The 11,806-nt window shown below is 40.4% G+C and overlaps 1 gene segment (V, D, J or C); it reads right to left on the reverse strand.

Moving 5' to 3' along the window:
- Positions 1-1,294: 1,294 nt before the first annotated feature.
- On the reverse strand, positions 1,295-4,714 carry LOC119960565. The segment is given in 4 exon segments: positions 1,295-1,338; positions 3,367-3,410; positions 4,210-4,540; positions 4,669-4,714. Coding segments are annotated over 4 exon segments (465 nt in total).
- Between the last annotated feature and the right edge of the window lie 7,092 nt (positions 4,715-11,806).

Below are 11,806 nucleotides of genomic sequence, written 5' to 3' on the forward strand. Positions count from 1 at the left end.
AGTGTGTGTGTGCGAGAGACTGTGTGTTTTTGAAGAGCTATTGTGTATGTGAGAGTGTCTGTGAGAGAGTGTCTGTGTGTTTGAGGAATAGTCTGGGTTTGTGGGAGAGAGGGAGTGTGTGAGGGAGAAACACTGTGCGCATGAGAGAGTATTTAGTCTTTCAAATTTCACTCTGAAACACAGGGGAACGAATCATTCAAACTGCTCGATTCTAATTGATAAATGGTCAACTTACGACAATAACAATTCAATAACCTTTTTGAAATGAAACTGATATTAATTTCAAAACTCCCTTCGCCTTTCAGCTATTTCTCCTGTCTGTCTGAACTGGGCACAATGTATTATCACGGAGAATGATCACATTAAATATAACAGATTGAGGGGAGTTTAATGTCCGTGGCAAAGATCCAGTGTTTGCTAAGAAATAAACAAACCAGGAAACATTCACATTGGAAACTGATGACCTGATTTGATCCAATTTTCTAATTAAATATAATCAACAAAACAATCGAGGCGGGTCGACTCTTCAACCTGAGTAAATAAATGTATTGTTTTGTAAATTATTTTCAGTACAATTAAACATTCTCTAATAGCTTTGATATCGCACGCCAGTGTACTACTCAATTGTAGGGTTAATTTATGTTGAATTAGTTAGTACTAATGTCACATTGCCAATTGTCAATTAGTTGACCTGTCAGCTGATTTGTACTCTATAATATAAATAATAAAACATGGTTCTCTGTAATTCAAAACCTGCTCCTGTCTGAAATTTGATAAATAGTTTGGATTTAATTAAATATTAAACTTCAAATTATCGGATGGAATAATTCAGACATGTGCAATATCTCATCAGTTTGTTAAAGCGGTACTCCCGAATTGATAAACTATTGTAACTCGAAACTATATCTCTAACAATAAAGTCCTTGGTAGTTTGTGACCAATAAAAGTGTTTCGAGATTTAATCATTCAGCAATTCGATTAACTTTATTCTTGAAAATATTGCTTAAAGAAAGGAGATCCAAATTAATCAGTGCAACACTTAATGAAAACAACTCAGTCAGATCCTCTACAGCACTGAAACATAATCAGAAAATGATGTAGAAATGTTCTTGTTCAATTTATGATTTAATAAGAAATAAGCTTGAGGCTCAGATATAATCTATTCTTCTATTGTATAACTTGTTTTATTTCTATAATGTTATATTATGCACAGCACAGCTCTGCGAGACAGGATGTTATTATTTTTTGCAAAGCTAATATTCTCCTTTTGTAATTAAATTAATATCTTTGAATTTCAAGCTTTTACTGTGTCTCCAGCAATGAGCAGTATGAACATTCCTACAATTTAGATAAAATCATAAGAACAATTCCTTCACTGTCAGCGACTTCCACCTCTGACAAAACTCTTTATGATTATATCAGAGACAACTACAAATGACGCTGAAGAGATAATATACGAGCTGCTGCACATAAGTAATATAATAACCGGATACATAAATTGCCAAACTGCAATATAAAACTCCTACTTAAGTAACTGCAAACGTAATCAGAGAAATAAAAAAATAATTCAAATATATATTGTGCAACTGAACAGTGCTGTAGAATCAGTATATTATTATTAAAACAGTTTCATAAATAATCAGAAAATATTTCCAGTTTAGAAACTTTTCTGGTCATGCTGATGGAGTGCAGAGCAGAGCAGAATTGTGAAAGGCGATTGATGATTAATGATATTAATATGAAAATATATTTGGATAATGTGGTTATAACACAGCATTATAATTGTTTAAGTTATATTAATTTTACTCACTAATTTGAAAACGTTTTAATTAAACAGTTTCAGATTGCAGTAACAAATTGCATTCTTAATGACGCCATGGTTTAGTTTAATCAGTAATCATCAGGTAAAATTTAAATATGTCTATCAAATCTTTAATTGCTTTCTTTATTTTCGAAACCTGCCGCGTTTACTCCCTACAATTGTGTTTCAAGGAGATTCAAACGCGCAAATCTTTCGACATTAAACCAGAAAACGTGTAACTGCTCAATGTCACCCAGTTTGAACAATGCAGAAACAACGGAGAAACAGAAATCGCTTCACAAATTGTACTTATTCAAAGTCACCCAGACACACTATCTCCTCAGCAGGAAAACACCAAAACTCAACGTAAGGACTGAACTCGTTTCATTGAGAAACAGCTAAATTCTACATTCAACAGTGTGAAACGTAACATTTCAAAAACATCTGAATATCGAATCCAGCGAACCAGTTCGCCGTCAAATGTATGAATTATCAAACTAAATAGAAATACAGAATAACAGTAATATCGTTGTCAGGATGTGGGGTATGTCCAAAATATTTTAAAAACTTTACCACATTCTATACAGGTTGGACCGTATTTCAAACGCATTTAAACAGTTGGAAGGATTGATAAAAGCTGCATCCATCAATCCCACCAAGATGGAACATTGCAGAAAAGCCAGGATGTCATTGCAGTAACAAATTATGTTCGGAAAGAGCATTATAAACTGTGGCTTAATTTAATCTGCAATCATCACTTTTAAAAAACACTATAAAATCATGACTGTTTTCCACCCACAGTCGTGTACCAAGCAGTTTCAAATACGTTTCTTGTTTTCATTCAATTACAAAAATGGGACCGCTCAGTATCATCGAGTTTAAAGAATATAGAAACGCCAGAACCGTTTCACAAATTCTACTCATTCAAAATCAACCAGCCACAAACTCTTCAGCAGAAATACAGCAAATTACATCACCGAGGGGCTGAAATCGGTCTCATGGAGAACCAGCTCGATTCTACAAACACTTTCAACAGAATCAAACAGCATTTCAAGAAAATTCTACCCACCAAATCCGCCTTTCAGCAAGTGAATGAACAATTAAAACACAGAAATATGGAAGAATATCATCAGCATTGTCAATAAGCGGGAAGTGTTCAATAAATTGACACAGATACTTCAGCATATTTTGTGAGTATTGGGTTAGATTTCTAACACTTGTGCAGGAGATGGTAAAACCTGCTCAGATGTCGCCGAGATTAAACATTGCAGAAATACCAAACTGTTTAACAGGCGTTAGGTATTTAAAGTACCCAGCCACACAGTATCCTCAGCAAATAAACACTAAATCATAACAACCCGGCACTGAATCCCTCAGCAGAACCTTTTGTCAAGAGGCAGAATAATTCCTTTTTCAGCAGAATCACATGAAACATTACAACAAAATCTCAATACAGAATCCAGCAAACCCGCAATTCAGTGAACGGATGCATACTTAAAATAGAAAAAACTAAATAAAACAAAGACTGAAGTAAAACAGTTCATAAATAATGGAAAGGTTCTTACCTGCAGTCACCGTCACCATGGTGCCTTGTCCCCAGTAGCCCAAGATGTACCAGGTATCACAGTGAGACACAGCGTGTCAAATACTGCGGCAGACTGTTAACTGTAAAACACAGATTTAATTTCAGTGCGCTCTCAAAAAACTATGTTTCTTCCAAGAGCGAATGTGTGAGTTATTTCAGCTTGTCCTGATCACTACATTAATAAAGAGGATCGGAACACTTTTAGACGCTCTGGGCAGGTTTAGCCTGTTGGTCAACAGAGATAAAGTGGAACATTTTTATACCTTTTTCCAAAATAACATTTTGTTTTATTTAAACCTCATTAACATTGACGATCCTGCTGGGGTTCTGATCACCAATTTGAACAAGCTCTTTCTCTGAGGTTTTTGTATGAGGATGTCTCTGTGCACAGCACTGTGACCCACTGCTGTAGTCACAGTGACAGACACCCGCACACAAACTGCACTCACTCTCTGTTCAGTTCTGCCGCTCAATATTCACTTCAAATAGACGATTACCCCTAATCTAATTTACAATTTAGGCAACAGTTTATCAAACTCAATGTACATGGATTTTCCCAAGTATCACAATAATAAAGCGAGGATTATATCCACGTCTGTAATAGCTGAAAGTGTTAACAGTAAATGTAAACAGGCAAAGGCTCATCCTATTAGATCGATTGGTTTGTTCGGTTTTACTGTTTAATTTTATCTGTGTGAGTTATGTAAGAAGCAGCTTGTGTTTAGATTCTGATCACTGGCATCAATATTACATTTGGATCAAGTGCTGACCTTCAGGTTAAGCTGCAAGTTGCTGAATTCCCTCTCGAGCTGTTCTTGTGCGGGTCCAGCCCTGGTTCCTCTCGCTGTGGTTTCTTGCACAGTAATAGATGGCGGTGTCTTCGGTCTTCAGGTTCGTCATGGCCAAAGAGAAGCTGTTGGTTGAAGTGTCTTTGGACGCAGTGAATCGATCTTTAATTGCTGCGGCGTAGTTGTTGTTGGATGAACTATAGTAATATACCAACCACTCCAGCCCCTGCCCGGGAACTTGCCGGATCCAGAACATATTGTAGCTGCTAAGATCGAAGCCGCTGGTTTTACAGGTCAGTGTCAGGGAGCCTCCGGGACGCCCGGTCTCTGCCTCCGGCTGAGTCAACACAACATCCGACTGGACACCTGTAAAAATATATCAAAAAGCCCGAGGATTAATGCTGGTGAAATGATTGGTGACTCTGGAACATTCCAGAGAGAGACTAACACTGAGACAGTAACAGTGAGAGACTTGGACAATAAAAACTACTCACGGGATAAGTAAGTCAGCAACAAACTGAGAGAAATGGCCCACCTCATCCTTCTGGTCATTTGGGGAAATGGTTGTGTCAGGAACTCAGTGAACAAACCAGCTCCCGGACTGTTGGATTCGGGTCCCAGTGATCGGCATTTAAATACCCGGCAGAAGGGGGCGGCTTTCCAGGCGCCGCCTGTTGATTCCCTGGTGGAGGCGGCGCCTGGATCCACGTCCCGCCTTCCACACCCCCAACAGAATGGACACAGAGATTTACTATAGAATATTATTAAAAGTGGATATTTATGTGTATCTGGATAGTGGTTTGTCTGACTAGATTCTTAGTGATGTCCTAATTGGTTCGATTGGCGAAATTACATTTGCGCATCTGTTAATAAAAAACGATTCCATTGTAAATCCAGTCCCTTTATTTCGACAGACAGCAGAAGGGAATAAGCATAAACAGATTGAATTCTATTGTCAGGGAATAAGTCGTCTATCAGTCTGATTTGCAACACTCCAAGTCGCTATCCGATTTGCAAAAAAATATAATTTATCTGGGGAATTGTCAGCGATTAATTTAACTAAATGCGGGAATGATGATCACGATTCCATTCCCAGTGTGGAACAATGTGGGTTTGGAGACAAGAAGAAACTCTCACATTACACAATGTCTCTCTTCACATTTCTGGAACTGTCCCTGAGCCTCAGACAGCCCTGTGAACATTAGCGGTAAAAGAAGCCGCTTGCCTGATAATTCAGCAGTCAGTTGACAGAGAAACATAAAATTCAGACCAGCTTTTGACGGAGAAGTTAATGAATCAGAACGGACGCGGCGATCAGCAAAGTTATCCTTCAGCATCCAAATCATTGCCGCTAATTTTATTGGTCACCGGTAGTCTCACATTCACTGGTATTGGGAACACAGGATATCAGGACTTTGCTGCATATTACACAATATCACAAGAATAAATGTTTTATCTTCCACGGAAGCAGGTTATGAACTGGTAATTTCTCCACTCATTGGCAGCAATGAGGGAGATTGTTAAATAATAGAAATCAGCACAACTTAAACTGTACAGAACACGGTGTTAATCGGGTATAAGAGACGCCTCCGTTTGAATGAAATTAACAACTCGGAGAATAATCCAGGAATTCCGGCGGGTTGAAGGCAGTTTTAAGACTTTCTTTTAATTTAACTTATTTTTTTTTGCAATTCTACTGATTTTATTGGGCTTGGGGATTGGATCCATCAACACCACTCACTCTCTCTTGATTAGGTTAAAAAAAACGGACTTTAACAACTAGTGACCTTTACTCGGAACGAAGATAAATTAAATAACCTCAGAGTGAACAGAGAATTCAGTGAATATATTTATTTAGATGAAATACCATCTAAAACTTTTACTTCATGTGCGACTGAAATATTTACTGTTTGAATGGATACATCCCATTTAATCCATTCATATTCAGGCTAATCTGCCTCACACAGTATTTGGCAGCAATCCAGCCGCCTGCAGTCAGGGAGGCTCGAATGTTCAATGTTGTTTACAGGAAGCATCTGGATTTTATTTTCAAAGATCTGTTTGCTCAGTACTGACCGCTTGGCTGCAAGCCAACTTCAAACTCGTAACATTGTCAATGAGGACTATTTATAAACAAATCTACCCAGCAACAGTACTGGAGATCATTTTACGTTTTAAATTGTGAACCTATTTGAATTGTTCCCATGTCTAAGGAGAGTTATCCAGCTTCTCTTGCCACTCTTAGCAACATAGCCGGCTGAAGGATCTCTCCCACATCACATAACATTGTGATGATGGATAGAAATACAATTGGACTATCAGACAGGGGCCCATTTGTAACAAATCAACATGTATATTCTTGTCTTTTTTCCTATATGTTTCCATGGAACGCGGGACTCACTGGCAAGATCGCCACGTGTTCCCTGTCCCTAATTGCTGTTGAACTGAGTGGTTTGCTGGGCCAGCTCAGAAGGAACTGAAGAGTCAGACATGTTGCTGTACGACTGAAGTCACATGTATGTGAGACCAGGGAAGGTTGTCAGATTTCCTTCATTGGTGAAGCAGAGAGGATTTCATGGTCACAGTTAGTCTGTATTCCAGATTTATTAATTTAACTCAAATTCCCCCACCGGCCATGGTGGGATTTGTTCCCGAGTTCCCACAGAATTAGCCCGGGCCTTTGGATTATTGGTTCAATGGCATTAATACTCCCCCGCCCGCCCACCCAAAAGATAAAGGGATTCCTGCTTTGATATCGGGATGGATGTTGGTTGGATGCCTGAATATTTTGATTGAGGAATCAGTGAATGGTGTTGATGGATGGATAGATGGTCTGAAAGATGTTGTTCTACATTCTCAGTATTGCGCTTGATAACTTCACAAATTAAAGCAGGTCCTCTATAGTTTGCGTCAGAATGGCACAATCGGTGGCTGAAGATTTTCTGGGTGAATTCCATCCCCAGACGATCGGGAACTGACGAGCTGGACGTCACTAAGAGGAAACTGGAGATATTCCTGCGGTTCTGGCGATTCTTCTCTGCTGATCGTGAATCTTTATCTCAAAGACAGAAAGCGGGAACATGATTACGTTGAGGAGGGACAGTTGTAATATTTGGAGCATGAGGTCATTGCATGTACAATACGTCAATCCAGATGTCCTCACCCAAATTAATGAAGACACCAGACTAAAAACATATTAAAGTGAAAATAGAAATACGGTGAAACTCAGTGGACAGCTGCAGACATTGAATTACTTTACAAAACAGTGTAATAATAAATCGGGATTTAAAGGTGCATTAACGTCATTAATACAGACATTAGATACAGACATTTTCATTTCCACCATCACTTTAAAAATCATCTCACTCTCCAGTCTGGAGATTCTGAGGTGATTACTGACCACTGCAGCGCAGAGGCTGCTGGGTAGCTGCACATAATCCTTGGTCTGGTTTTATTCCATTTCACTTTGAATTCTTTTCTTTTATAAATTTAGATTACCCAATTATTTTTTCCAATTAAGGGGCAATTTAGCATGGCCAATCCACCTACTCTGCACATTTTTGGGTTGTGGGGGCGAAATCCACGCAGACACGGTGAGAATGTGAAAACTACACACGGACAGTGACCCAGAGCCGGGATCGAACCTGAGACCTCAGCGCCGTGAGGCGGTTGTGCTAACCACTAGGCCACCGTGCTGGCCTTTCACATTGAATTCTGATGCATATGTGACTTCTTGGTGACAGAATGGTCAATGCTATCTCAATTAAGTTTACTCTGAATAAATTATGTTAAACATACGAATATAGGAAAGAGGAGCGGAAGAAGGCAATTCAGATCTTCGAGCCTGCTCCGTCATTCGATCATCATGGCTGATCTCTTCCTGGTCTCAAATCCACCTCTCTTAAATGAATTGCATTTACATTTTGTAAAAGAAAATGCGGATCATAATTGGTGAATATAACTTTTTATGTAGTGAGTTGATGATAATTGATTAATATCATTATTTAACTTTGTGAATTGTGACAATTGGTAATATTCGCCACGGAATTGCTGAACAATGACCATCTCCAGGAAAGTAGAATCTAACCATCGCTCCTTGACATTCAGTGATATTGCCATCGCTGAATCCCCCACGATCAATACACTGGGGTTACCACTGACCAGAAACTGTACTAGACTAACCATATAAATGCTGAGGCTTCAAGATACGGTCAGCGTCTAGGAAGCCTGCGGCGAGCAACTCACCTCCTGACTCCCAAAGCCTGTTCACCATCTGCAAGGCACAAGTCAGGACTGTAATTGAATACTCTCCAGTGGCCTGGCTGGGTGCAGCTCCAACAAAATTCAAAAAGCTCGACACCATCCAGGCCAAAGCAGCCCCGCTTGACTGCCACCCTCTTGCCACTCATTCCATCCACCACCGACGAACAATGACAATAATGTACCACCCACAAGATGCACTGCAGGAACGCAGCAAATCTTCTTTGGAACACGTTCTAAACCCAGGACCATTACCTCCCAGAAGGAAAATATAGCTGACAAATGGGAAGATCACCACTTGGAAATTCCCCTCCAAATCTTCTAGTCCCTTCCCTGCTGACGATGTCGAATGTTTATTGAGATTGATGAAAGTATGGTGAAGAGGTCTACCTCCAAATCACTCACTATCCTGACTTGGAAATATATCACCGAATCTTCGCTGTCGCTGGTTCAAAAACCTACAGCTGCCTTCCTAACAGCATCATCGGTGTACCTACACCAGAGTGACTGTAGAGACTCAAACAGGCAGCTCACCTCCTCTTTGTGAAAGGCAATTAGCGATGGACAATAAGTCATTGCTTAGCCTTCGACGGCCCCACCGTATAACTTAATTTAAAACTGTACTTTGTGGAACGATGGCAATTTGTGAATCTAACTACTTATATTCATAAATAAATGAAAATTGGTGAACATAATTGCTATGCTTCTGAACATTTATGACCTTCGCCTTCTCTGCTGGAAGATATAAGACATCCCAGAGGAGATTCATGATGCAAAATCATAACCAATACCGGAAAACAAAGTGGACAGAGGAGACTGCAGCAACTATCGACATATATCATTCACAGCAGCACTGGGAAGGCTTCTCCACTGGTCACACTTTAAACACTTCATTTGCTTGCAGGCTGAATGTTGCTGAGAGCAATGTGTTTGCGTCGCTAGATTTACTCTGGACATGATCTGCTCCCTCTGCCACATGTCTACCTCTTCACCTTACTTTCGTCAATCTCAATAAACATTAGACACTGTCAGCGGAGTAGGGAATATAAGATTTGGGAAAGTTGGCTGTGTCCTAAAGCTCCCCTGTCTCAATCACTTCTTCCATGGCAAAATGCACTGCATTGTACAGTTTGATGATTCCACTTAATCCAGATTCTAAGTGAATAATTGAGTGAAAGAGGACCATGTCCCACACCCAATTCTATTCTGCAGCTTCCTCTCCAAGCTGCTGATCTTCGCTTTCCCTGAATATATGGATGATTCCCCTTGCACACCAGGCCAGGCTGCAACCTCTACAACCTTTCAGTCATGAAAACGGAGATATAATCACAATATATCCTTATCAAATAATTTCTCTACGCTGAAAATTCGGTCATCCAAAAAAAACATCATCTACAGAGACTCATGGACTCTCTCCCCAGTGCCTGTAACTTGCTTCCTTCCTATTTACTGGCCGGACAAAATCAGTTCTCTCAAAGACAGAGCATTCAAGTCTCTCCAAGATAATTAAAAAGAGGAGGCTTGCACATTTCCAGTGTGGTCCCTAAATCGGCCATGGTCACACGACCAAGGAATTTCCACTTTGCGAAGTAGCCGGAGCCACGCACCCAGTGGGAAGGCCGATATTCCGCTTCAAGGATTCTTCCAAGTGTGACATAATGTCCTTAAACCTAAACATTGAACATCGCAACTGGGTGTCACCAGCTGCAAACTGAAAAACCAACTTAAGCTTAAGGTGGGCTGGAGTGAACCACCAGGACCAGCGGATTTAGCAAGTTTGAAATAGACACAAACCAAGAAAATGACAACCCAGAACGACAATTGGGAGCTTCATGTTCTACATTTGTGGAAATATTTGCGGTGTATCTATTGGAAATAGAAGGATGTCGTGGCCTTTGTGAAATTTAGTTGTACGCAACATATGGTTCACACAAACACAGACACACACACACACACACAGTCTCTCACACACGCATTCTCTCTGACTTCCACGCACACCCACATTTCCCCATTAAAATTAAAATCCCATATTAACTTCCTGGGAAGCTTCGGAGACATTGATCCCAACCATTTTCCAGGTGGTATAATGAATCAATAACCTCTCCCCAACACTATGTTTGTTAGATGAATGTTACATTTCCCATGGACTCCATACAGCGCCCAGGTAAACATTCCTCTATTTAACAAAGATGAACAAAAATGCATGACCAGGAATTGAGCCGCTTTGCTCTGTTTCTGATCTCAATGTGGGAGAATCAGCCAGCGCCACCTACAATTAGTTACACCTTATATTTGGCATCTCCCGCAGAAGGCGATGTGGTATTACGTTTGTGGAAAAAGGATTAGTGATACATCATCATCATGGATCATACCTGACAATGACATTACACAGTAACTGCAATTGCACAGCTTGGCCAGCAGATGGTATTTACATCGAGATGCCTGACGATACATGAAGCGGACATTAACTCAATAATTAATGCAGTGATTCCCGTCTCTGTTAATTTTAAATTGGACTCCATCTGTATTTTTGTTAGACTAGACTCTGTCTTTGTTTATAATACACGACACTCTGTGTCAATTAATACTGCACCAGTACATCTCAATGCGTACGCCACATAATTGCTGTGATCCCATTTTCAATGTTTCGGATCTGCCTTTGCAGTTTTGCCACATCCAGTCCTGAATAGTAATAAACAAATAAACAAAATGCTGGAATAGGAGCCTCAATAAAATTCCCCTCTTCAGTTATGGGGGAGCCCAGCACATCAGTGCAAAAAACAGGACTGAAAGTTTCTGTCAGCCTTGCCGAGGATGATCCATCTCGGCCTCCTCCGGTGGTCTGCATCATCATGGATGTCAGTCTTCAGCAAATTTGATTCACTCCACACGGTATCAAGAAACGGCTGACGGTGATGCAAATGTTATTATTCCTGGCAGCATTCCAGCAACAAGACTGAAGATTTGTGCTGCAGAACTGGCTGCGCCCCAGACAAGTTGCTCCCGTGCAGGTACAGCACTGCCATGTACCCAACAATGTGTAACATTGCCAAACATGACCCGTCCACAAAAGGCAGGAAAAATCCAACCCGGCCAATTATTTCCCTATCAGTCCGCACTCGGTCATCAGCAACTTCATGAAAAGTCATGATGTGGAGATGCCGGCGTTGGACTGGGGTGAGCACAGTAAGAAGTCTTACAACACCAGGTTAAAGTCATGAAAAGTGTCAAGGTTCATCCTGTCACGTATAGTGTCCTAGCATAGTGCCCCCAGCCCTAGCTTCACCCTTCATCATAAAGTCAGAACTGGGAATGTTCGCTGATGAGTGCACAATGTTCTGCACCATATTCGACTCCGCAAATACTGAAGCA

This window comes from Scyliorhinus canicula, unplaced genomic scaffold (genome assembly GCF_902713615.1).
Source record: "Scyliorhinus canicula unplaced genomic scaffold, sScyCan1.1, whole genome shotgun sequence".
Lineage (NCBI taxonomy): Eukaryota > Metazoa > Chordata > Chondrichthyes > Carcharhiniformes > Scyliorhinidae > Scyliorhinus > Scyliorhinus canicula.